The sequence below is a fragment of the Ovis aries genome, chromosome 12 (assembly GCF_016772045.2).
Source record: "Ovis aries strain OAR_USU_Benz2616 breed Rambouillet chromosome 12, ARS-UI_Ramb_v3.0, whole genome shotgun sequence".
Lineage (NCBI taxonomy): Eukaryota > Metazoa > Chordata > Mammalia > Artiodactyla > Bovidae > Ovis > Ovis aries.
Window position 1 is genome coordinate 63,598,844 of NC_056065.1, and position 26,340 is coordinate 63,625,183.

The window sequence follows — 26,340 nt, forward strand, 5'->3', positions numbered from 1 at the left end:
CTTCTTTTGGGTCTCCCTTTGATCACTTCTGTTTCTCAGCCTGAGGTTTTTTTGTCAACTTTATCTGTATGCTCTCCTTAGGTGAGCACCTCTCACCTTTAGGCTTCAAAAGCCCCTCCTTGCCTACAGCTGGAAAATCCATGCTTTCATCCCTGACCTTGTTCTCTTGAGGGCCAGCTACCTGCTTGCTGTCTCTACCTGAATGGTGGGTAGAGAGCCTTCCATCGGCCCCTCCATATCCATTCGCTGCGCTGCTCCACCCTGCTGAGACCTGTGTGCGCTGCATCACACGGCCCCCTCCGCTTGGTGGGAAGCACATGGGAGATCAGAGGAAAAGAGGATGAGGGCAGAGTATGTATTCCAAGGCCCCGTGTCTGAAGTGTCTCTCGGCTCTTGGCAAGTGACCTTCTCCAAACAGCTCTTTCTGATAAAGTTAGAAACTGTTAGGTTCTGGTAACTGCTCACCCCCTGAGGTCAAGGTTATGGACCCCTGTGTTACTATCCCAAGTACTACACTGTACTTGAGGTGTCTCAGCACTCTCCCCTGCCTTCTGTAGATGCTGTCTTTATTAACTCTGCTCCAGTGTTGCTAGTTTGAAGGTGCCAAAATATTTTCTACTGTGACTTTGAATCAGACAGCCAAAGGAATCTCACATTTAAGCAAATCCAAGCTAGGTCTTTGATCATCTCCAGTTCTGTCTCTGTTGCTTCCCTGGTCTTTATCTCCATTCACCTGTTTGCTCAAGCTAAAACCCTAGGCTTATCCTTGATTCTTCTTTCTTTCATTTCCCAGGAGTCAGCCAGAAGGTGTTAGTCTCTCAAATCTGACCACTCTTTACCACTTTCACTGGTAACCACCCTGTTCTACACCATAGTCATCTCTCACCTGAGATCGCCTCCTAATTTGCCTCCATGCTTCACTCTGCTCTCCTACAGCCCATTCCCCAGACAGCAGCCAGAATAATACTTTTAAAATGTAAATCAGATCTCATCACTTAGAAACTGCACCCCCCCCCCCATAGTATCTCACTGCACTTTAATTTAAACTCAGTTTCCTTACTGTGCCCTACATGGCTCTGTTACTGCTTCTACAAGCTCATCTTGCTTTTCTGGAACATTCTTCCCTTGAATATTATCATGCTTTAGTTCCTTCTGTCTCTTCATTGTCATCCCAAATATCTCCTCTTAGAGAGGAACCATCCGATATGAAGTAGCCCTTGACCTGTCTCTTTCATCATATTTTCTGTTTTAACTTTTTCATGCATGTCAATATCTGATGTGGTCTTGTTTATTTGTTTGTGAACTCATCTCCCTCAGGGGCAGCACAAGCCTTGTGAGAGCAGAGACCTCATCCACCCTGTTCTCCACATCATCCTGGACAACCCTAGAACAGTCTGTACTTGATAGATGCTCAGGCAGTATTAATGGGATGAGTAAATGAACAAACCTCTATTTTTCCAAAAACCGTTTAGGCTAATTTAGGTCCAGTTGGCTACAAAGATACCACAAACATAACTTGAGCTAATAATGGTGGGCAAGTGGAAAAGGAAGGATGAGGAGCAGTGAGTTTAATGCCGTGGAAAGAGCCTTGAGTGCTGGCTCTGTCTCTTTTACAGAGAGACAGAGTTAGTTCCTTGGTTGTGGGCAAATTTCTTAGCCTGTCTGTTTCTTTCTCCATAATAAGAATGAGTAGCAAATGAGGATCTCTGAGGTCTCTCCTGTGCCGGCTGACACTGCTCAAACAAGGATTAGTAGATGCCTTTTATGTATTAAGAAAATGATCCTGCCAAACCTGCTGTATGGGGCTTCCCTGGTGGCTCAACTGGTAAAGAATCTGCCTACAATGCAGGAGACCCAGATTCGATCACTGGGTCAGGAAGACCCTCTAGAGAAGGGAATGGCAACCCACTCCAGTATTCTTGCCTGGAGAATTCCATAGACAGAGGAGCCTGGTGAGCTATAGTCCATGGGGTTGCAAAGTCAGACATGACTGAGTGACTCTCACTTTTTCAACTCTGTTGTATGAGGAATGAAGGATATGAAGAGGCATTTTCAGGGACTTCCCAGTGGTTCAGTGGTAAAGAATCTGCCTTCTGACGCAAAAGACATGGGTTCAGTCCCTGATTGGGACACTCAGTCCCACATACTACAGGGCAACTAAGCCTGTTCATTGCAACTAGAGAGTCGGTGTGCCACAGCAAAAGATCCAGTGTGCTGCAGCTGAGACCCTGCACAGCCAAATAAATAAACAAGCATTTTTTAAAAACCATGTTTAAAAAAAAAGTCATCTTTCAGTTTTCTCAATATTATTGACAAAAGCAGACACAGGTGAATGTGCCAACCCTTGGGGCTGGAAAGGTTAGTAAAGCCTCATTCACACTCTTAGGGCATGATTTCAGTTAATCCTCAAAACAGCTGGAGAAGGAGGCAAACCGGGTGCTGTATTTCTGAAGAAATGGAGATGTGTCCAGGTCACCCCAGTGGCCGGGCACCATGCCAGAGCTGCAGCCCAGGTCGTCTTCTCTCCTAGGCTGATGCCATGTCCATGGCACCGTGTAGCATTGCGCCTGGTGGTTCCTCCAGACTGTCTGTACCAGTGGCACTAGAAACATCTAAGGCCTTTCTCTCGTAACATCAGATTGTCTCACACGCAGGTAAACGATGTGAGCTCTGTGATGATGGCTACTTTGGAGACCCTCTGGGTAGTAACGGCCCCGTGAGGCTTTGCCGCCTGTGCCAGTGCAATGACAACATCGATCCCAACGCGGTTGGGAATTGCAACCGCCTGACGGGAGAATGCCTGAAGTGCATCTATAACACAGCCGGCTTCTACTGTGACCGGTGCAAAGATGGATTTTTTGGAAACCCCCTGGCTCCCAATCCAGCAGACAAATGCAAAGGTAACCAGCCATCGGCCAAATCCTCTCACAGTTACACTTACGCTGCGCGTCACTGTACGGTCTCTTTAAATATTTACAGTTGTCTGGTCTAATGCAGCGCTGTTCCATAGAGGTATAGTGTGAACCACTTAACGTGATTTAAGTTATTCTAGTAGATACAGTACAATAAAGAGAAGCAGGTAAAGTTAATTTTAACATTGTAGTTTATTTGACATGTCTAACGTATTATCATCTCAGCAGCTAATCAATAAAAAATAGTTGAGATGTACGTTCTTTTTTTCTCCACGCTGCTTCTTCAAAGTCGAGTATATGTTTCACGTTGACGGTGCATCTCCGTTCAGTGACTGGTGGCTGCTGTGTTGGACAGCACAAGTCGAAAGACTCTATTTGTGGCGTTTACACTTGACGGCTCCTCTCGGGTGATGTGTCTCTTTTGCTGTCTGTGTCTTCCTGCCGTAGCCTGTGACTGCAACCCCTACGGGACAGTGAAGCAGCAGAGCAGCTGTAACCCCGTGACCGGGCAGTGCGAGTGTCTGCCCCACGTGACCGGCCGGGACTGCGGCGCTTGTGACCCCGGATTCTACAACCTGCAGAGCGGGCAGGGCTGTGAGAGGTACAATGATGGGTGCCTTTGGTGCGGGCAACCTTGGCTTTTTTTAAATTGTGACAGATGAATTTTTGTAAGTTATATTTCACAGTTGGTTTGGCTTTGTTCGGGAATTACTTGAGTGCCTGAAACAGGCAAGGCAACCTTTAGAGGTGTTGCTGGAGAGCTGTAATGAAGTAATGAGAGCAGAGAGTGGAGGCAGTGGCACCAGCTGTGTCAGCGTCACCTGAGCAACATTTTTTTAAAAAAATGCAAATTATAAGGTCCTTTCTGAGACATTTGGAATCAGAACTTCTGGGCTTACAGAGCAAAGCTCCAGCTCAGCGCCCATGCAGTGCCAGATTGGAGATTCATGGAAAGTGGTTTTAGTAGTGGAACAGCAGTATTTGTGTGGGTTAGGTTAGAAAAAGAAGATCTTAGTAGAGCTCATGAAAATTACTGGAACCTCAGGAACCTTAACATCTGTCATCATTAAAACATTCTGTTTTCTGATACAAAATTGTATCAGTCCTGTGCTGAAAGGAAAAAAAAGAAAGGTTTGCTTAAAGTCTGTTTTTCTTACCCAAGAATTGTATGTGTTCATTTATTAGGTGTGACTGCCACGCTTTGGGTTCCACCAACGGACAGTGTGACATCCACAGTGGCCAGTGTGAGTGCCAGCCTGGCATCACTGGTCAGCACTGTGAGCGCTGCGAGGTCAACCACTTTGGGTTTGGACCCGAAGGCTGCAAACGTAAGGGGCGTGGGTGGCATAGACGTCTTCAGTCCCCTCTCATCCCCATTAGAACTGTGAATCCAAAACGTTTTACCAGTCTCCGTGTAGGCCCACAGCTCACAGTCAGGGCTATACCCAAGTCCTCAGAGATGCTTTACAGAAACATGATCCATTTCTAAAACTCAGAGGACCGAAAGCCTCTCTGGTTTCTTAGCAACCACCCGACTCATGTCTTCTTTTATAGTGTTTCTGATCCTTCCTTTTTGGGGTCTTTCATATTTCCAAGTGATTACCCTCTGATTACCGAGCCGCCTCCTGTGCTTAATGAAACTTTTTAATTGATCACATTCTCCGTGCAGATGATGAAGCTGTGAGGGACTCTGTTCAGACGTGTTTGTTGACTTACTGACTGCAGTTGCTTCCCACCCTTGGGGCCCTTTTGGTGCGCTTACATGTCCACATCTGCTGCTCTTTGGCATAAACACTTGCCTGGAATTAGGCCGCAGAACAGTTTGGGTTTTTGCTTTCTGAATTCCTTCGTTTCTCCTGTGGAATGCGGCATAGGTCATTGACTCCGTTCAGAGAACAACATGAGTAAACAAACTACAAAATAATGGAAAATCAGCACTAGCATTTGGGTGTTCTAGTTCCTTAGAGAAAGAAAAAATTAAACAGTTGGAGAGATGAAGGTAGAGATGAATTCTTGGAAGTGCACGAAAAGGGCACTTTCTGTAATGGACTGATTTCTACTTCATAGACTAATTTGTATAATTATTCAGTCATAGGAAATGTGCCCCCTCCAAAAGATGCTCACTTTACTTTAAAATTTACTGTTGTTTTAAAAATGTCTGTCTTCTCTGCTGAGTAGGCATAACCATTTAAATTCTCCTAAATCAGCCTGTTTTTCACAAAGCATCTACTTCTAATGATAGTACAGTTGGCTGATTGATATCACTCTGAGCTTATAGAAAATGCACTCTTCCTTTCTTTTCCTTATTATGCACCCTTTTCCCTTTATTCTGCAGCCTGTGACTGTCATCCTGAGGGCTCTCTTTCCCTCCAGTGCAAGGACGATGGCCGCTGTGAATGCAGAGAAGGCTTTGTGGGGAATCGCTGTGACCAGTGTGAAGAGAACTATTTCTACAATCGGTCTTGGCCTGGCTGCCAGGAATGTCCAGCTTGTTACCGGCTGGTGAAGGATAAGGTCAGCTGTCCACAGTGCATGCGTTCATTCAGTTCAGCAGACGTTGAATGGGCACTTCCTATGCTCTCAGCTCTAGAGAAAATATGGTGAACCAGATAGATCCAGCCTTTGTTCTCAAGGGCTCAAGTGCCGACTGGGAGACACATAATAAAAATTAAAGAAATACTAACTGAGATAAGTACAAGAAAGAATGCAGAGAATAACTGGGGAGAACTACTTTCTATAAAGCCTCTGTGGAAATTCACTTAAGGTGAGATCTTAAGGATAAGAAAGATCAAGCTAAAGGAGAAGTGATGGGTAGGCTGTTCCAGGAAGAAGGAACATGGGGTACAGTGGCCTCGAAGCTCGAGGGTATCTGGATCCTGCTGAATGAAGAGGGAATGGTTTGAGATAAGACTGGAGAGGTCGTTAGAGACTGCTTATGTTGCACCATGTTGACCAGAGTAAGAAATTTAGGTTTTATTCAAAATCCAATGGGAGTGCGCTAAAGAGTTTTAAGCTGGGAAATTCAGTTTATACTTCAAGAACACTCTGCTGCATGCAGTTGGATGGTTAGGAGTAGGGCAAAAGGGAAAGCCTAGACTGAATTAGATAAATATGTGTGTTGAGCAAGGCAGGATATAAGAGAGGGTCAGGATAGGGAAAGAGAAGAATCAAGGATGGATCTTGGGTTGTTTTGCTTAAGGTAGTTGGAGGCACTCCTTACTGAGATGGAGATGATTCAGAGAATACATATTTAAGAGAAAAAAAATCAAGGGTATAGTTTTGGATATTACATTGAGAGTACCTGTCAGAGAGCCAAGTGGCGGTATCAGGAAAGTAATCTCAAACAAGAGAGAGCGATCAGAACTGGAGAATCGTCAGCGTGCAGAGTTTAAAGTCAGCGGACTCAGCCTGACAGTTTTTCTTTTGAAACCAGAGAAATGAGGAATAACTGCTCCTGTTATCTGCTTGAAAGTCTACATACGTGGAGTACGTAGACCACACGTAGAGAGCACTGCCTTGACTATTGTTTCTGCAGGTTGTGCAGTCAGGTTCTGCAGGTGTGTTTATGCAGCCTGCCTTTCCCTTTTCCTTTTTCATTCTGTTTAGGTTGCTGATCATCGAGCCAGACTCCGGGAGTTAGAGAGCCTCATTGCAAACCTTGGAACTGGGGATGAGATGGTGACAGATCAAGCCTTTGAGGACAGGCTAAAGGAAGCGGAGAGGGAAGTTACTGACCTCCTTCGTGAAGCCCAGGATGTCAAAGGTACACCAAGTGAAACAAGTGGGTAATTTCTGCGAGGTGGGCTGTCCTTAAATGTGGCTCTTAGTTCAAGGGTAAATAGTATGGGTTTATAAAATCCTTTCTCAGTTTTTAAACTATGTTTAGAATATGAATGATTTCATTTTTTAAACATGTAGAAAAGAACCTGTGAATGTTTGAAGATACACTAGGCAGAAGTAATTCTCCCATTACATCAGACATGGTCAGATGTTAAAACGCAAGCATTTTGTAAATCCTTGGATCAAGGCGCTTACCATTGGTCTGAGGGTTTTCTCCATCATTGAAATCCAGGTGCTTGCCAGATACTCACAGTAAGCGTGCATTAACGTTAATACACTTGGGGCCGAAGTGATCAACTTCCCTGTTGACTCCATTTCCACTATGAGTTAGAGAAGTCTTCTGGTCAGGGTACAGGTCAACGAAAACTAAATATGTTGCTTATTTCCTGTTGTAAATGTCCCTAAAGTTTTATGAAATGATTGAAGTGTAGAAGGAAGAAATTGGATGTGTCTGGTTTGAGCAAGTTTGTTTAATTTTTGTAGGACAGTCCAGAAATTGTTCTATGAGGTAAATTTTTAGAAATGGAAAAATGAGATGTGGAAAACATGTTTTTTGTTTCAGTTGTTACATTTTAAGTCTTAAACCTAGATTAAGAAGAATTTATAGGTTTCCTGTTCTGTATAAATAATGGTGGGGTTTTTTTTTTAGAATGTTCATTTTTCAAATTTTGACACGTTTTTCCATTAACGTATTCTCCTATAACAACAAATTCATATCTATCCTGCCATGTCCATTGAAGAGTTGAATGTGGGGTGGTCATTCTTAAGTGCCGATCAGCCACCTAAGAGGTGGGGTGTGGCACACAGCTCTGGTGCCAACACCTCGAGCTCAGTCAAGTGGCAAGAAAGCGAGGTCGGCCAGCATTGCCACTCATCCAGGCTCCACACCTTGGTGTAGCTGCAGCCCATCGGGCTTTTTTCAGCCACAATGACTGCAGCCTTTACTCTGCCCACGCAGGTGATTCTGTGGGACGAAGTGCTAATAGGAGCTGTGGCTACCACACTTGGCCCTGAGCCACCCGAGGGATGGGGAGCATAATGTGTTCCTGCTTCTGCTAGCTTTGGGAGCCACCAGAGTGATGCTGGGGTTTAAAATCCACTCCCACTAAGTCCTGGCTCATGGAGTTCCTGGCTGACCTTTCCCACTTAGGTTCAAACTAGCCAAGAATAAGAATGTCTTCATAATGATTTATCCTTTCAGACTCTCCCTAAGTATTCATTTGTAGCTTAAACTTGTGTTTATTCTTCAGTTTTGAAAGGAGATTATGCGGTACAAGTGGTCACTTGGAATTAGAGGGCTTTGAAGTGATCCACTTAGGTTATCTCTTCCCTTTTGGGGGGGATACTATTGTTTCTCTAAAGAACTGGCCAAAGAGATCGATAGGTTACCTTCTTGGAGTTTGAAATGGAAAGGGCTTCTTAGCTTCATTGGGTGCTTCCTAAAGCTAAGTGATTCTCCATAATTTCAACTTGTTTTTTATTTTGTGTTTTGTTAAAAAGCTTTGGATTGTCAAGAATTGTTTAAGCAATATCTGGACGGGGTCATTCTGTAGTTCGATGAGTGTTTTGCAGTCTACCAGCTTTGCATGTGAATTGATTGGGTGACCCTGCTTCTAAGATGCTGTTTTCCAAGCCTGTATTCCTTTGTTGATCTTGACTTCAACTTCTCACCTCTTGTACATACCTTGGAAAATTCAGATGCCAACACTAGCATCATGCAGAATTAAGAACTGGTCAGTTTGAATAAGATTGACTTAATGGTTTCTGTATATTAATGTAACCTCATGATGTGAGAATTTTAATAATGTCAGAATTATCTTTGTATGGGCTTATATTTGTTTCTTGATTGATGAGGGTACAGCTATGTGGTTTAAATCGAATGGGCAAAATTAAGAAAGAACAATTCAAAGAACTATTCAAAAGCAGAGATCAGTCTGAAATTACGTGGATGTGTGGGGTGGCAGCAAGATTGAAATTTTAAATTTAAATTTAGATTGAAATTTTAAAAATGAATTTAAGGTGCTGTATTTCAACTTCTGTTTCAAACTGAGTGTTCTCCTAGTTTAGAAAACTGTGCAGCTCTCGGGGCTGGGAGTGCTTTTACCAGCACTGTATTTTTATTCAGTCTTGCATGTGCTGGAGTGTCAAAATCTTCGCTTCATTAGGTATGTTTTGAGTGTCTTCTCTTTGCCAGTCATTGTGTAAGACTGGGATGCCATGTGGAGTAAGAAAGGAGGGGCTTGTTGTCAAGTGGGAGAGATGGTGTGTTCATCTCCAGTTAAACACAGTCGGAGACCATGGTTGAACGTAACAGTGGCCGTACTGCTGGGCACAGTGAGGACTGACCAGCTCCGCTGCTGGCTTCGGGAAACTTGTCAGAAAGATGCTGTATTTGGAAGCGTGATGAGAAGCAGTGCCTCAGGTTTCATATGAGATGATATGTTCCCCCCTTCAGATAATTTATGAACTTTCTTCTGCACTGCTATTGCAGATATAGACCAAAATTTGATGGATCGCCTCCAGAGAGTGAATAACACCTTATTCAGCCAAATTAGCCGTTTACAGAATATCCGGAATACCATTGAAGAGACCGGAAACTTGGCTGAACAAGCGCGTTCCCGGGTCGAAAGCACAGAGCAGTTGATTGAAATCGCATCCAGAGAACTTGAGAAAGCAAAGGTTGCCATCGCCAATGTGGTGAGTGAGTGGGACAGTCTGAGGTGGGAGGGGGGGCCCCCCTTGGTCATTGACCCCAAGCCTTTTACTGGTAGTGGAGTGCTTCCTCTGATAAACTGATGCCTTGTATCTTTTTCTTTGTCTCTAAACATGGAGGAAGAAAGCCACATTGCTCATAGTTGCCATGAAATAGTTAGCCCAAACTGAATTAAAACCAAAGGACATCTGGGTCCTGTCTCTTGTTTTGGTCCTTCTAGGCAATTTAAGCTTTCTTTATTCTCTGCTGAAAATAGAAATAATAATCTGTAGTCAAGGATGCTGATATTAACTGAAGATCTCTTAAACGAAGAGGCATTCATTCTCTAAATAATACTGATAAAAAGTTAGTTTTGACGCTTGTTGATTAATATGAATAATCCCCTCCTTTGAGATCAGCGCCTTGTTTACTTCCTCTTCAGTCAGTCGCTCAGCCAGAGTCTACAGGGGACCCCAACAACATGACCCTTTTGGCAGAAGAGGCACGGAAGCTTGCTGAACGGTAACCTGCAGATCCCTTGTTAACGATTAAGTTATGGCTTGTGTTACGGCGTGTACATGTTCCATCCTACACCCACAGACACTTCCCACATAATTACTTCTGCAAAGTTTGCTCTCTTTTCTGAAATGTTACGTACTGTACTCTGAAAAGAACTACATGTACTCTTTTCTTCCCTTTCCTTTGATATTACAATATTTATTTTGAATATTAGAATGTGATGGTTTGGAGGGAAATTGTATCTAAATTTTGAAACCTTAGTAGATAAGCTCAGAACTTAGCTGCTTTTTTTAAGGTTATTAATTTAAAATTCTTTTGTTTATTTACTTCCAGCTGCACTTTGTTGCTGCATGTGTTCTTTCTCTAGTTGCAGTGAGTGGGGCTGCTCTTCGTTGCAGTGTGGGATTTCTCATTGCGGTGGCTCTCTTGTTGCGGAGCACAGGCTCTAGGGCACACAGACTCAGTAGTTGTGGCTTCTGAGCTTAGTTGTTCTGCAGCATGTGGGATCCTCCCAGACTAGGAATTGAACCCATGTCTTCCTGCATTGGCAGGCGGATTCTTAACCACTGGACCACCACTGAAATCCCTTGTCTTTGTTGTTATTTTGAAATTTTTAACAAAAATGTTTTATTTTCAAGTTTCAATAGAAAATATTTAATCACCCATCATACATGTGAAAATTAATCAAACACATCATTTCATTCCTGATTAACGATAAGGCAATTTCTTAAGAAGACTTTAAATCGTAGAAGACATCAAGTTAAAGCATTTTTTAAAAAATAAAATTGCTAAAAAGTTGTCCTTGTGAGGGCAGGCATTTTTGTGTGCTTTATTCATTGCTGAAGTCCCAGTGCTTGAACCAGTATCTGACATATAATAAGTACTCAATAAATGTTTATAAATGCATTGTAAAACAGTAGACCTCATGGGTCTAGGGTGCTTAAATAAAACCTGATAGAATTTTAGCCTCAGTGTCTGAGCAATTGCATTGGCTTTTTGCTTTAACATATGTGCTCTCTTTCTATTCTTTGTAAATGTGTGTGTGTGAACTGCTGTAATTTAGTTCATAGAGCATTCATGGTTTCAGAGCTGGATTTTCTGATTAAATGAAGACAGCTGAAAACATTATAGAAAGCTCCCAAGAAAAATTAGGTCTTGGAGATAAATTAATTGTGGTGGACTTCTTGCATGAAATTTGAAGGAAAGTTTATCAGATCAGAAAGAATGGCCATGTATTGCAGTGTGACAATGTAATATGACATTTTAGAGCTGAAAAAAAAAAAACCCTTAGCAGTTGCTCAGCAGTCCCAGTTGACGTGTTCTCTGCCATTTGGCATTGAATTGCTCTTCCTAGGTTGCATGTGAGAAATCCGAATAGTCACAGGGGTTTTAAGATTAGGTAGTAACAGAACCAGAGTAGCCATTAAAGATAAGGTCTGAGATTTGTGTTTATGACTAGAGAAGTGAGTTCTTGCCAGCACACATAGATTCACATATAAATATTCTTAAATAATTAAATTTAAAAGTAATTTTTAGGAAGCGAAAGCGTTTGTCCCTATATATTTTATATCATTAATCTTCCTGAGAAGTGTCATTTTCTCATTATAGAATGCTAATTTATAAACTCAGCACCACTGAAATGATAACAAAATTCCAAATTTATAAGACTTTTCAATATTTGTGGAACTCTGCCTGTGGTAGTATATGTATATAATAAGGTAAGGTTTACCGGAATTCTGCTGCTTTCCCTGTTAAAAGGTTCTGTTTCATGACTTGCTTTTCCTGTTATGTTATATAGCCATAAACAAGAAGCTGATGACATTGTACGAGTAGCGAAGACAGCCAATGATACCTCAGCTGAGGCATACAATCTGCTTTTGAGGACGCTAGCAGGAGAAAATCAAACAGCATTTGAGATTGAAGAGCTTAACAGAAAGTGAGTACAATTTAAATTGTTCTTGTAAGTGGCACCAGTGCAATGATGAATTAAATGCTGGTGAGTTCAGGCCAGACATTCATGCAGTAAGGTATCTTTTATTAATCGTGCTTTGGAAGTGATGCAGTAATTAGAGCAAGGGATCTAGAGCCACAGAGATGTTATTTGATCCAGTGGCTGTATCAGCAGAGAATGGTAAAGACTAACCATGTTACTTAAAATTCTGCATAAATGAGAAGAGAAAAAATAATCACAGAATAAGCAGAGAAAATAAGCTACATATATTTAAAAGGTGTCTGAAATAAGAAAGTGTATGGTACATTATATGCTATAAAGTGATGAGGTGAATTAGAAATTTAAGCTATATTGGTATTAAATAATAGCATTTTAATATAGCATTTCTTTGAGGTTTTGAAAATACTGTCACAGTGATTTAAACTAGAATGAATCTGATGAGCATTAAGATGCTAAAAGGAACGTAGGTTTTCATTAGGTCACATCTTTTGTTCCTTAGGTACGAACAAGCGAAGAACATCTCCCAGGATCTGGAGAAGCAAGCTGCCCGAGTACATGAGGAGGCCAAGAAGGCTGGTGATAAAGCGGTGGAGATCTACGCCAGTGTAGCCCAGCTCACTCCTGTGGACTCGGAAGCACTGGAGGTATTGGGCTGACAGCTTGCCTGCACAGACTTGCCACCCCCACTCTCTCCCTACCAAACACACACCCACATGCCCCCCTCAGTCTGGGGGAGCACTCTTCTGAGTGCCCCTCAACTGACATCAGTCCCTATTGAGTTGGCCAAAAGGTTCATTTGAGTTTTTCCATAAGATCTTATGATATTGGCCAACCCAGTACCTCCTCTGACCTCTCATTGACTTACTGGTAAAGTCAGAATTCTAGATTAGATACGTTAATACACCCCTACCCTCACCCCATATAAGGAACAGGCTCACCCCTTTCAGTGAATGAGTGAGCAAGGCAGCCTGTTAAATCCAAATTATATCTGACACCTAGATCGTTGCTCCCAGGCACTATCTGCTTTTGAATAAGAGAGAAATAACAGAGTGGTTTAAATGAAAGAACTATGTCAGGATGCTTTGGGGCAAGTAAAATATTTGGGGATTGATGATATTTTATTTCGTCTGTACTCTAATCCTGAATCCTCACACCAGGTTCTATATAAATGGGGTATTTTTTACATTAAACTTGAAATATGTTAAGTTTCCATTCTTATGTCTGAGGTCTTGACTTTGTTATCATAATATTTTAAATCTCTTCAGACATGTACATACCGTTGTCATTGTTGTTCAGTTGCTCAGTTGTGTCCGACTCTTTGTAACCCCATGGACTGCAGCACGCCAGGCTTCCCTGTCCATCACCATCTCCCGGAGCTTGCTCAAACTTACGTCCATTGATTTGGTGATACCATCCAACCATCTCATCCTCTGTCATCCCATTCTCCTCCTGCCTTCAGTCTTTCCCAGCATTAGGGTCTTTTCCAATGAGTCAGCTCTTCGCATCAGGTGACCAAAGTATTGGAGCTTCAGCTTCATCATCAGTCCTTCCAATGAATATTCTGGATTGATTTTCTTTAGAATTAACTGGTTTGATCTCCTTGCAGTCCAGGCGACTCTCAAGAGTCTTCTCCAACACCACAGTTCAAAAACATCAATTCTTTGGCTCTCAGCCGCCTTTATGGTCCAGTTTTCACATCCCTGCATGACTACTGAAGAAACCATAGCTTTGACTATATGGACCTTTGTTGGCAAAGTAATGTCTCTGCTTTTTAATATGCTGTCTAGGTTTGTACGTACTTATGATTTCATATATATGGAATTTGACAATAGGCAAAACTAATCTATGATGATTTAAAAAACAGACCAGTGACAGCCACATTGTTGGAGAGGTGGGTGGGGAAATGGACTGGAAAGAGATACAAGGGCATTTCCTGGGTGGAAATACTGTGTATCTTGATTGGGGTTTGGTTACACAGGTGAATATATTTGTTGAAACTCATTAAACTAAGTACTGTGCATTTTACTGCATATAGGTAGGGTATACCTCCTCTTTTTTTTTTTTTCTTCTTTAAAAAGGTCCATAAAATCTTGCCCTGTGCTATTCTTTTCAAAACTATCTACTAAGTATTACAGAGTTACTGAGGCTATCTTTGGAAGAAAAGTTATGACCAACCTAGATAGTATATTCAAAAGCAGAGACATTACTTTGCCAACAAAGGTCCGTCTAGTCAAGGCTATGGTTTTTCCTGTGGTCATGTATGGATGTGAGAGTTGGACTGTGAAGAAAGCTGAGCGCCGAAGAATTGATGCTTTTGAACTGTGGTGTTGGAGAAGACTCTTGAGAGTCCCTTGGACTGCAAGGAGATCCAACCAGTCCATTCTGAAGGAGATGAGCCCTGGGATTTCTTTGGAAGGACTGATGCTGAAGCTGAAACTCCAGTACTTTGGACACCTCATGCGAAGACTCTGATGCTGGGAGAGATTGAGGGCAGGAGGAGAAGGGGACGACAGAGGATGAGATGGCTGGATGGCATCACGGACTCGGTGGACATGAGTCTGAGTGAACTCCGGGAGCTGGTGATGAACAGGGAGGCCTGGCATGCTGTGATTCATGGGGTCGCAAAGAGTCGGACACGACTGAGCAACTGAACTGAACTGAACTGAGGCTATCTTTTGGGCAGTTTAGGTTGTTTCTTCTAACATATGTGATCTTGCTTGCTTTTCATAGAATGAGGCAAATAAAATCAAGAAGGAAGCTGAAGATCTGGACCGTCTGATTGACCAGAAGTTGAAAGATTACGAGGACCTCAGAGAGGACATGAGAGGCAAAGAATTTGAAGTAAAGAACCTTCTGGAGAAAGGAAAGACTGAACAGCAGGTTGGTTTGCTTTACAGATTGCTTCATTTCATGAGACAAAAATTAAAATTGTCTGACTGTAAGCTGTATCTGAGCTGTCACCACAAATCGCAGAAGCAACGAAACACACAAAGAAGAAATCAGAGGAGGGTGCGATGCCGATGCCCAGGCCTAACCTGTTGTATGCTGGCTGGTCAGAGTGGGGTGGCCTGGAGGTACCTGGTCTGTTAGGAGAGAGAAGGGCTTTACCTGGGAGGCTTTGTCCTCTGATCTGCCATGTGTTTGCAGACTGCTGACCAGCTCCTTGCCCGAGCTGATGCTGCCAAAGCTCTTGCGGAAGAAGCTGCCGAAAAGGGACGAAACACCTTACAAGAAGCCAATGACATTCTCAACAACCTGAAAGGTATGAGAGGGTGAGGTAACAGGGTGAATGTCCTCTGTTAGGCTGGTTTTCTTTCTTTTGTTAGAGATTTTTACTATGAGATTCTCTGACCACATACGGTATGAGAGGTAATAGTATAATAAATCCTGTATACCTGTCATTCAGATTCAACAGTTAAGATTTTTACTGCACTTACTTTATCCTTCAACACCTTCCCTACCTTTTTTATGTCAAATATTTCAAAGAAAAATCCCAGATCTCATGTCATTTTACCCATGGTATGAAAACCAAAAAAAGAGTATATTTCTTATAACCAAGATATGCCTATTTATCTGCTTAGTATTGGTAAGTTGAGAGTATCTTTAATTTTCTCTGCCAGTTGCATCTCAGTCTTTGTTTTCTTTCTTTACCCAAGATAAAAAAGAACTACACTCAATTCATTGTATAGCCTTGAACTTGCCTCTGATAAATATAAGTTCTGTAAATACAGAAGCTTTACAGGATAATGGTTGAATGTATGGGCTCCGTATCAGTGGGTTTGAGTTAGAATCCCTGATCTACCTCTTACTCTTACTGTGAATCCTTGAAAAAATGACCTACCTTTTTAATCCTCAATTTTCTAACATATACCAGTGATGCAGTTAGAAAAATTCATAAAGCTCTCAACTCAGTTCCTTACACACAGCAAACACAGAATAAGCTACATCTTTCAGTATTGGTTGAGGTGGAGGTGATAGCATCCTCGGTTCTGCACGAAAATAAATGTTTCAAGTGAGAGTTTGCCTTGCAGAAGCAGGTGTTCGTTCCCATGAATCTTCCATGTAGAGCCGTAAGCTTTGTCCTCCTAAGATTTCAGTCCCTGTTGTTTCTCATTCTTTCCCCCTGACTTCCATTGTTCATAAAACAAAATCTCGTGACAGCTCCCTGAAAGTTTCCCTTTTGGCTTGTTGAGAGTTTAGTTCAAATGCATTCCTTGAACCTGTTTTAGATTTTGATAGGCGAGTGAATGATAACAAGACGGCTGCAGAGGAGGCCCTAAGGAGAATCCCTGCCATCAACCAGACCATAATTGAAGCCAATGAAAAGACCAGGGAAGCTCAGCAAGCGCTGGGCAATGCTGCCGCAGATGCCACCGAGGCCAGGAACAAGGCCCACGAGGCAGAGAGGATCGCCAGCGCCGTCCAGAAGGTGTGCACGCCCCTCCTGTCCGAAACCAGGCCTTTGCTCACTTGTTCTCTATTCTCTAGTTGTTTTCCAGGTTCCAGACCCTGCCCCCCCGCCCCCCCTTGCCGCCCCGCGCCCTGCCACACTGAAGGTCTTGCTCATTTTTTCCTTGACTCCATTAAAGTTAAATTACTCCATCTTTGTCATTCCCTTTTTTCTTTTTTTAACCAAGCGTTGGAGCAGGTAACCACGTTGATTAAGAGGGGAGAGTTATTGAAAGGGTCCTTTGGGACTTCCTTGATGGTCCAGTGGTTAAGACTCTATGCTTCCAATACAGGGGGTGCAGGTTCAATCCCTGGTCAGGAAACTAGATCCCACATGCTGTGTGATACAACAAAGAAAGGGTCCTTTACTCTAAAATCTCTACCATGTCTTGGTGGCAGGGTCTGAGATGTGAGGCAGGAGATGGTTTCAGGGACCCACAGAGTCCCCTCCCACAAAAAAAGTCAGACTCTTTCTAAATAAACACAGTTCCCTGCCATGGATAGTTGGTTGTTTTTTTTTTTTTTTTTTTTTCTGTCTTTTTAAGAGGGTCAAGTCTATACAGTGTTTCATGCCCCCCTTTCAAACATATTTCCATATCTAAGCCCCACCTTTTTAGAATTTTTATAGCTGCCCATGCCAGGATTCTTTCTACTCATTTTAAAGAATAACTTCTTTAGGGTGGCTTTCTCCTACTTAAAGATCAGTCTGTTTCATTTAAAGGAGAGATTGGAGCTGATTGTAAACTTACATGTGTTTGAAAATCACACGCATTTTTTAGTTTATTTAGAGCAGATATATCATATTTCAGGATTATGGACTTTTTGTACATTATAATGAACTGCCAACTAGAATAAGACTAGCTTTGAATAGAAAATTATCCATGTGAAAGAGTCTAATCAGTGTGATGCGGTGGAAAGTATACACCAGTTAAATGTTGCCACGATGTGACCCCAACTAAAAATGGCAACAATAGAACAGGAATTTTTATTAACTGGATTAAATAAGAGGCTACAAATAACAGTGCTTTGTAAAATGTTATTATGTTAGCTGGTAATGTTATTTTTTTCATTACTGTTATTTGTAGCTCAAATAAATGATAACATAATTCAACTTACAGTACAAATTATAGGGCAAATTATTGCCCTGTTGTTTCTGGATCCTAGTTTTGAGTGGCAGAATACTTTAGAGAAAGGAAAACATTTTTTCATCAGCAATTGTTTATTTTGTGTCTAGAACGCTACCAGCACCAAGGCAGATGCTGAAAGGACTTTTGCAGAAGTTACAGATCTGGATAACGAGGTGAATAATATGTTGAAACAACTACAGGAAGCAGAAAAAGAGCTGAAGAAAAAACAAGAGGATGCTGACCAGGATATGATGATGGCAGGGATGGTAAGTGATTTTGGCATTTTTGCTAACAAGTAGAAAGTGAAGGGTGTTTTGTGATGAAAACACCTGACTTGTTGAGGAGTCTCTTTCCTATTGACTTCTGTTTTCAATTGTTTCCTGATCAAAAATTGGGTTAGTAACTTACATAGAAGACAAAGAATTTGGATCTTCTGCCAGATTGTTGCACAAGAGTTCCTTTCCAAAGCTACTCTCAATTAAAAGCAAAACATTGTTTTACACATTTGAGGTTTTAGGACATTTGAAAGTATGTATTTATATTTTTGAATGAGTAATTCATAAATGGGATATAGTCAGAAAGGGAAAAAAAAGGAATGCAATGAAAAGTTAATTTCCTTCCTCCTCTTAGTCTCCCAGCAACTTACCTTTAGCAAAGACCAGTTTCTTGTGTAAAAGGACAGATTTGAAGGTGACAAAACATACAAACTTACATCCAATTCAATTTTTCACTTATTGTGATGATATGTATACATAGCTCTGTTTGTAACAAAATTAACTTGTGAATGCGTGGTCCCCCAAAGGACTGGGGTCCATTTTTCTGTTTTATGCAATATTTTGCTTTTAAAATACTAGTGGAGTCACAATGTAAATAATTTCCTTCCAGTTCAGTCTGATTATAATCACAGTAATGACGAGACACGAATTCCTTTGTGTGGGCTTCCCTCATAGCTCAGCTGGTGAAGAATCTTCCTGCAATGCAGAGACCCCAGTTCAATTCCTGGGTTGGGAAGATCTGCTGGAGACCAGATAGGCTACCCACTCCAGTATTCTTGGGCTTCCCTGGTGGCTCAGCTGGTAAAGAATCTGCCGGCGGTGCGGGAGACCTGAGTTCGATTCCTGGGTTGGGAGGATCCCCTGGAGAAGGAAAAGGCTACCCACTCCAGTGTTTTGGCCTGGAGAATTCCATGGACTTTATATCCATGAGGTCACAAAGAGTCAGACACAGCTGAGTGACTGTATAAATGATCATGGTAGATCATTTTCACCTTGGGATAGAAAGAAGAGTTACTAAGCTTGTTAGTCTAATGAAGAAGTCCTTAGAGAAGTGACAACAGAAGTATCCCTTTGCAAATACCTTATTTGATTATGCATTTTTAAAATTTTTGTTTCAGATTATCTGAATTTTCTATAGCAAGGTATGTCTCAAGTGAAAATTCCCACATGGTAAAAATGTGTGTTTTTCATAGGTGCTGAGGGTCTCTGGATTTTTTTTTTTTAATGCAGTCATAGAATCATGAGATTTAGAGCCTGTTGAAAGAAGGGAAAAGATACATATTCTCTATATCTTCATACCCTCAAAGAGGGTATGGATTCCATTCAAAGGGAAGAAAAAAGATCTATCTTTTATTCCTTTTAGTAAATAATTTATAAGGAGCACAGGGCACCCTCATATGTATTATCCCATTTATAGTTAAATACCTGAAAGGCCAGAATTGCATCAGTATTATTGGAGTCTGTAACCTATTTTTCAAGGAGAAGAGTGAAAGCTCACAGTTGTTCCTAGAAGAGGGGGCTGCAGACAGCGGGATAAATGCCACCGGTGACTTGCAGTCTGAGGGCCAGCAGCTCTGCTAGGATATTCGCAGACTGCCTGGGAAGACACAGTGGTAGTGGCTGCGATTTGAACAGAGATTAATCCTTAATTTCTGAAGGGTTTTTCCTCTTGCTTTCTTTTTCTTTTAAAATTTTCATGTTGTTTCTCTATCCAAAAGTTTTGTATTTCTGTTGACCCAGAAAAAACTAGGAAAAACAGTTCTGTGGTGGGAAGCTCAAAGCTACTGGTGTATATCCCGACCAGATTTATTTGTGAGAGCATCTGTTTTCTGATCCTTAGACACTTCCTCTTCCATTGCCATTTCCTGTGACTCATGCAGAAGCATATTTGTTCAGGTTTCATGGAATTTTCCCAAATAGATTTACCTTTGGTTGATTTTTTAAAATGTAAATTGTATTGTCTCAGTTTGTGTGTGTATGTACGTGTGTGATGACAGGGGAGAGGGAGTTTTAAAAGAATATCACATAATTATGAAAATTTTCTGAGAATAGGCTATTTCTGATAATCAAGTCTTGGAGGACATGTTCTAGTTCTAAAATGTATTAATTTTTTTTTTAATTCATCCTTAAAAAGTAACTTGTAGGGACTTTCTGGGTGGTCCAGTGGTTAAGACTCCATGCTTCCACTGCAGGGGCTGTGGATTCAGTCCCTGGTTGGGGATCTATCCCACATGCTGCATGGTGTGGCTGAAAAATAAATTTAGTTAGATTTTTAAAAAAGGAGAAGCAGAGAACCACAAAAAAAATTTTTAAGGAACTTGTTTCTGCTTGATGGGTTTTAGTTTGAATACACCGTCATGTATTCTTGAGTAAGAAAGTGAGAAAAAGAAATTATAATATTGATCTTTGAAATACAAATACAGTATAGGTATACGACTGCCTCTTTATGACGATCATATGAATTAAAAATAGCAACATCCTCAACATGAAGATATGACCCAAAAAATCCCTACAGTGAGAGATTATAGTTTCACGAGTTAGAAGAAGGGAAACCATCTGAAAATTAGATTTGTTGACTCATTGGGGAAAGATATTTCAAGGAGACGAAAATGTATCATTTATTATTTATCCTTTTTTGGTGTACAGGCTTCACAGGCTGCTCAGGAAGCGGAGATCAATGCCAGAAAAGCCAAAAACTCTGTTACCAACCTCCTCAACCTTATTAATGACCTCCTGGAGCAGCTTGGTAAGTAACTGTAGTCATTGTAGGCAATCTTTGAATTCTTTGTACTGTTCTTGGGATCTGAGATAGTCGACTCAAAAGTAGATATTACAGTGCAAAGACTGTATAAACTGAATCATGACTTTTAAGTTGTATTAACTCAGCATGTACTTAACTGGGTCCTTCCATGGAATCTGACCTCAGTATTGGAATCTGCCATGATCCAAGGACTTAATAAAATTTTAAAGGTTTGCTGCCAGGTAGCATGGCTCTTTTATGGTCAAGGTTTATAATATAGTTGAGCAGTGATCATCCGTAGCTCATCCCACTGGCAGAATGTCTTCAAAGAGTTTTAAGTGAAGGATTTCAGTGATAGAATGAAAGAACACTGCAAAGAATAATCTGATGAACTGATGGTTTTTATGCAAAATGAGAGGAAAAGGCTTTTGTTTTGAAGGAAATATAAGCAGTGAAAAGCAGAAAAGACTCAAATTGAGCAGAAAAGGACTCAAATTTTCCTTTAATCCAGTTTGATAGGGAGCAGGCCTCATTATAGCATAGATGTACTTTTGTCACCAGTCTGCATTACAAAGCTGTAATTTCTCTAACCTGTGAGCTTCCCAGGTGGCACTAGTAGTAAAGAATCCACCTGCCAGGTAGCAGACTCAGGTTCTATCCCTGGGTTGGGAAGATCCTCTGGAGGGGAGGGCATGGCAACCCACTCCAGTATTCTTGCTTGGCAGAGGAGCCTGGCAGGCTACAGTCCACAGGGTTGCAGAGTCAGACATGACTGACGTGACTTAGCACACACATGATACTCTTAACTAGTACAGCTGTGTAGAAAGGCATCCTATTTTAATGTGTCTTTAAAGTTTGGTTTTGGTCAATGTTTTGTTTTGTGGGGTGTGTGTGATATTTTTATCTGTCTTAATTTTGAAGACTAGTAAATTATGTGCCAACAGATGGATTTTAAAGTGAAAGTAAGCTAGAAGAGGTAGCTTTTGTGGCAGAAAAGTTTGGCTTTTAAACTTAGTCAGACTTGGGTTGGAATCGTTTCTTTGTTGCCTGTAAGCCGTGCAAATTTGGGCAAATTACTTAACATCTGAGAATCATTGATGTCAAATGTTCTTGTGAGAATTTAATCAAGTACAGTATATATCAAGTACTGCAGCTGGCTGTCTGCTTTCGTTTATATAGAAATAGTTCCTTTCAAAGGACCTCTTTTTCATGCTAATTTTAAAGCAAAGCTTTGCTAAAATTATTTCAGCCTTTCAACCCTGGCCATTCTCCACAGGAGGGCTTCTATATAGAGTCTAACTCTGGGAGCAGGGTAACACTCCCCCAAAGCAGCCGTCTCCCTGATATCCAAGAGCTGAGGGCTTAGGGTTCTAGCTTAAAGATTTTTATGTTTATTAAAGGGTACTAAAAAGACAAAAAGATTACCTATAGAAACATGAAAAAGAAAAAGGGATTAAACGTTACTAGATGACCTTCAAACCGCAAGTAAGGCACAAGGGCTAGGACATAGTAACGATATATTCAGAAAACATTTCACTGAAACCATATTCTGAGGGAAAAAAAAGAAAAAATCCAGCCCCAACATCTAAGTGTTCTGACCATCCCTGCTGTGTTAGGTCAGTGTTTGCGCTTGGTTTGCATTGTTAGTGCCCGCTCCCTTTTTAAATTAACTTTTACTGGAGTACAGTTGTTTTCCAAGGTTGTGTTAGCGTCTGTTCTTCAGCAAAATGAATCAGCCATACGTATACACACACTCCCACCCTTCTGGACTTCCTTCCCATTGAGGTCACCGCAGTGCATTAAGTAGAGTTCTCTCTCATTAGTTAGGCGTCTAGATCTGAGGCCTCTTCTGTGTAATGGCAGCTGCTGGTCTTCCTCTACAAAAAGGCTGGTGGGTTTGGGGGGCGGGGGCCGGTACTTGTGGAGTGATGTCATAATTCGTACTGAGTGCGTCTATCCTCTTCTGACTCTGTAGGCCAGCTGGACACAGTGGACCTGAACAAGCTAAATGAGATTGAAGGCACCCTGAACAAAGCCAAAGAGGAAATGAAAGTCAGTGATCTGGACAGGAAGGTGTCCAACCTGGAGAACGAGGCCAGGAAGCAGGAGGCTGCCATCATGGACTATAACCGAGACATCGAGGAGATCCTGAAGGACATTCGCAACCTGGAAGACATCAAGAAGACCTTACCCTCCGGCTGCTTCAACACCCCGTCCATTGAGAAGCCCTAGCGTCTTCCTTAGGGAGCCACTGAGAGGCCACAGAGTGCCTGCACACAAAGATTACATTTTTCAGACCCCTGCCCCCCACTCTCTGCTGCTCTCCACCACTGTCCTATTGAACCAGGAAAAGTCACAAAGTTTTAAAGAGAAGCAAATTAAACATCGTGAATCAGGAACAAAGGGTTCTATCTAATAAAGTCTCTCTTCCACTTAACGGCGCTCCCTCAGACCTACCTGTCCCTTCCGAGTCTCATAAGGACGTGGCATCCTGCGTTGCTGTACAGCGGCTTAAACACTTCGTGGGAACCATTGTATGCCAGGGCTGAGCAAGTAGCCCTCCCTTTCTCACTGATGCCAACAGAACCTCCTCAGTCTCAGTACTCTTGTTTCTATGAAGGAAAAGTTTGGCTACTAACAGTAGCATTGTGATGGCCAGTATATCCAGTCTATAGGCAAAGAAAATGCATCTACATCTCCTGCCCCTCCTCCTTTTAAGCAAGAAGGAGATACACCTCCTGTGCCAAAGGTATTGGTCATTCAGAATGTCGAGAGCCATCATCAGTTGTTTTAGCTATTTGAGTTTAGGACACTGAGCCATCCACGGGTAAGGATGCAATGATTTGTGACAGTCTCCAGGAGAATATGAGACTGCAGAAGTAGGCCGAACATTTTCTCAGATGTTAATAATTGACTAGGAAGATAAACTTTTTTCAGATCTTTGGGCAGCTGATACTTTAAATCTGACCGGGCAGCTTGCACTCACCAACAGACGCCTTCTATTCCTATAAGTGGAATTTATACAGAAGAAATAGGGATATGATAACCACTAAAGTTTTTTTTTTTTTTTTTCCCAAAATCAAACTAATTCTTAGAGCTTTTTTTTTTTAGTATATTAGTCTTGGAACTAGCATTGTTAACCTGGCAGAGAAGGGTGGTTGGTCCTTAAAATCTTGACAAAGCAAAAGCCTCCTTGTCCTAGTCTTTTCTAGCAAAGGGATAGAATTTAGATGTGACTTGCATTGTCAGGATCCCACATATCCATTTTTCTTCCATTGAGGAGAGATGAAATATTAGACCCCTTTTTTAGTTTTCATTTTCTTCTGATGTTCCCATCACGTAGAATCCCTCAAAACACATTGTTTGCCAAATCCTGGTGGCAAATACTTGCACTCAGTATTTCACGCAGCTGCCAACACCATCTAGTTCCTGCACTTTGTGATCTAAACCACCTCTAGACCTTCCCCTCCAGGTGTAGACGGAAGGCCCTTGCGTGGAGTTTCCTAGTGGGCTTCTCAACTTCTGATCCTCAGCTCTGTGATTTTCTTCCAAGATCACAGCGTGATGATTCTCTGCCACAAACCCCTTCCTCCTCCTGCCAGCCCGCCTTCAGGATTCATATATAGCCTTTAACACTATGCAACTTTGTACTTTGCGTAGCGGGGGAAAGAAACTATTATCTGACACACTGGTGCTATTAATTATTTCAAATTTATATTTTTGTGTGAATGTGTTTTTTTTTTGTTGTTGTTGTTTATCATGATTATAGAGTAAGGATTTTATGTAAATACCCTTGTCCTGTTTCTGGAATGACACTGTCCGTTCACTTCTTCACTTCATTTCTCCTCTCCACTGGCACAGTGCGTCTGTATACCTCCTCCTCTCTCATCTGCCGTTCTTTGGATTGGATTTGCTCCCCGTTGGTCTGCCCTTCGCCTTGTGTTTGCAGCATGTCTGTTCTCTGACATTCACATGCACCTGCTTTCCTCCACACACAGCCACGAGAAAGAGGTACCTGGAACCCTCTTCCATTGCAGTCCTGGTGGTCCTCAACCACAGCACAGTGTTCTTAACGCCTGCCCCAGAGCAGGAACGCCAGGTTGACAGGGCGTGCTGGAACTGGGAAAGCGTGCTGAAGGGCATCTGCACCATCAGTGTGAGCCTAGCCAGGGATGAGCTGGAAATATCCTTTCTGGCAGTCGTTTGGCCTGGATGGATCATTTTGATCGGGAGGTGCGTGATTACTGAGCACTGGTAAGGCACCAGAGGTCGTGCTGTGGACAGGTAGAGTGGGAGAGGTGGTCTGTCCTCGTTCTTCTCCTGTCTGTCTCCTCCTCGCATCCCAGAGTTGACTTAGTGGTGTCTTGACCTGGCATCACGCTGTTCCTCCTCTCAGGCCTCTTCTCCATCACAGGAGGCATGACTCTTTCTTGCCAAGTGTTCACATCAGTGTTTCCTAGCTAATTCCTCTTGTTACGTGGTCACATCCCAGTAGATGTTTTGGTCAAGGTTGCGGGAAAAGGACTGAAGATAGACTGCGAAGGTGGTTCTCCCACCTAGCCTGAGGGTCAGGTTCACTCCAGTAAGTCTTAGGCCACAGTGAAATTGGGGAGATTGGTGGTTTCTTTTCTCCTTTTCCATCTACGTGGTATATTTTTAAACAGAATTTTATTTTTAAGATAAAAGTTCTTTATAAGAGGATACCTTCATTACACTCCTGCAATATAGCCATTATTGTATTGTATAGTTCCAGTTATCTGTATCATATGTAATGAAACTGACAGGGTGGCTGCTGCAGAATGCGGGGGTGTCGCAGGGAACATACACAGGTGTTCCCTGGAAGTTTCCCTTTTAATTCCAACTGTGGCCCTTTTCCATGTGCCTTCACTTGAGCTGTTTGCCTTAATCTCTACAGTCTTGCTCTCCAGGGTGGTAAAAAAAAATGCAACACTTGGCATTTTTTATGTTAAAAAGAACAGTATTTTATTTATAATAAAATCTGAATATTTGTAACCCTTTATACTTGGTGTGGCTTGAGTGTGGTACTGGGGATGTAAGATATTTTAAAAGGGATGACAAAAGGGAAGCTTCTCATAATGTATTTTTTGGATGATTTTCCTGAGAACAGTCCAGTGTGGGTGAGTATATCACCTGCCAGTGCAGGAGATGCAAGAGATAACGAGTTCGATCCCTGGGTCAGAAAGATCCCCTGGAGGACGAAATGGCAACCTGCTCCAGAATTCTTCCCTGGAAAATTCCATGGACAAGAGGAGCCTGTCAGGCTACTGTCTGTGGAGCCTCAAAGAGTCAGACACGACTGAACACAGACATACCCAACAGTGTAATACACATATATATTTGTCTCAGATTGGGATACTTTGGTGTGGTACAGAGGCTGGCAAACTTTCTGTAAAGCTCCAGAAAGTAAGTGTTTCGCCCTTTGCCGACCTCACAGTGTCCATTACAGCAGCTCTGCTGCTGGACCTGGAAGGCAGCCGGGACAATCTGTAAACAAGTGAACGGAGCCGTGCTCCAGTATAACTATTTACAGGAACAGGCCCCGGGCCTGCGGGCTGGAGTTTACCCGACCCCCTGGTGGTGTCTCAGTACTTGATTAATGACTGTTGAGGACTATTTTCAAATTATTTGGGCTTCCTGAATTAGCAGATGTATGTAAAGAGTTGTCTTTCCACCTTTCAAATACACACATCTTCAGCTAAAGGTACGCTCTTCAGACAATGAGAATCACTCTCAAATATAAGGGAAGAGTGAGTAAGGTGCTTGACCAGCAGGCCATCACGAGGGTTGACGCAGCTGGGGTAACTGAAGACCAGT

General features: G+C 42.1%; 1 protein-coding gene across 1 annotated transcript in view; it reads left to right on the forward strand.

Moving 5' to 3' along the window:
• The window catches only part of LAMC1 (laminin subunit gamma 1), a 121,618-nt gene extending 96,093 nt beyond the window's left edge, over window positions 1–25,525 (forward strand). The window contains exons 14-28 of the mRNA XM_004013858.5: window positions 2,655–2,900; window positions 3,360–3,513; window positions 4,098–4,240; window positions 5,248–5,426; window positions 6,519–6,675; window positions 9,244–9,449; window positions 9,887–9,966; window positions 11,762–11,899; window positions 12,414–12,558; window positions 14,645–14,794; window positions 15,062–15,176; window positions 16,144–16,343; window positions 17,598–17,756; window positions 20,412–20,511; window positions 22,481–25,525. Coding sequence (XP_004013907.2) covers window positions 2,655–2,900; window positions 3,360–3,513; window positions 4,098–4,240; window positions 5,248–5,426; window positions 6,519–6,675; window positions 9,244–9,449; window positions 9,887–9,966; window positions 11,762–11,899; window positions 12,414–12,558; window positions 14,645–14,794; window positions 15,062–15,176; window positions 16,144–16,343; window positions 17,598–17,756; window positions 20,412–20,511; window positions 22,481–22,737 — 2,429 coding nt within the window. The 3' untranslated portion in view covers window positions 22,738–25,525. The remainder of the gene's footprint in view (window positions 1–2,654; window positions 2,901–3,359; window positions 3,514–4,097; window positions 4,241–5,247; window positions 5,427–6,518; window positions 6,676–9,243; window positions 9,450–9,886; window positions 9,967–11,761; window positions 11,900–12,413; window positions 12,559–14,644; window positions 14,795–15,061; window positions 15,177–16,143; window positions 16,344–17,597; window positions 17,757–20,411; window positions 20,512–22,480) is intronic.
• The last annotated feature ends 815 nt before the right edge of the window (window positions 25,526–26,340 follow it).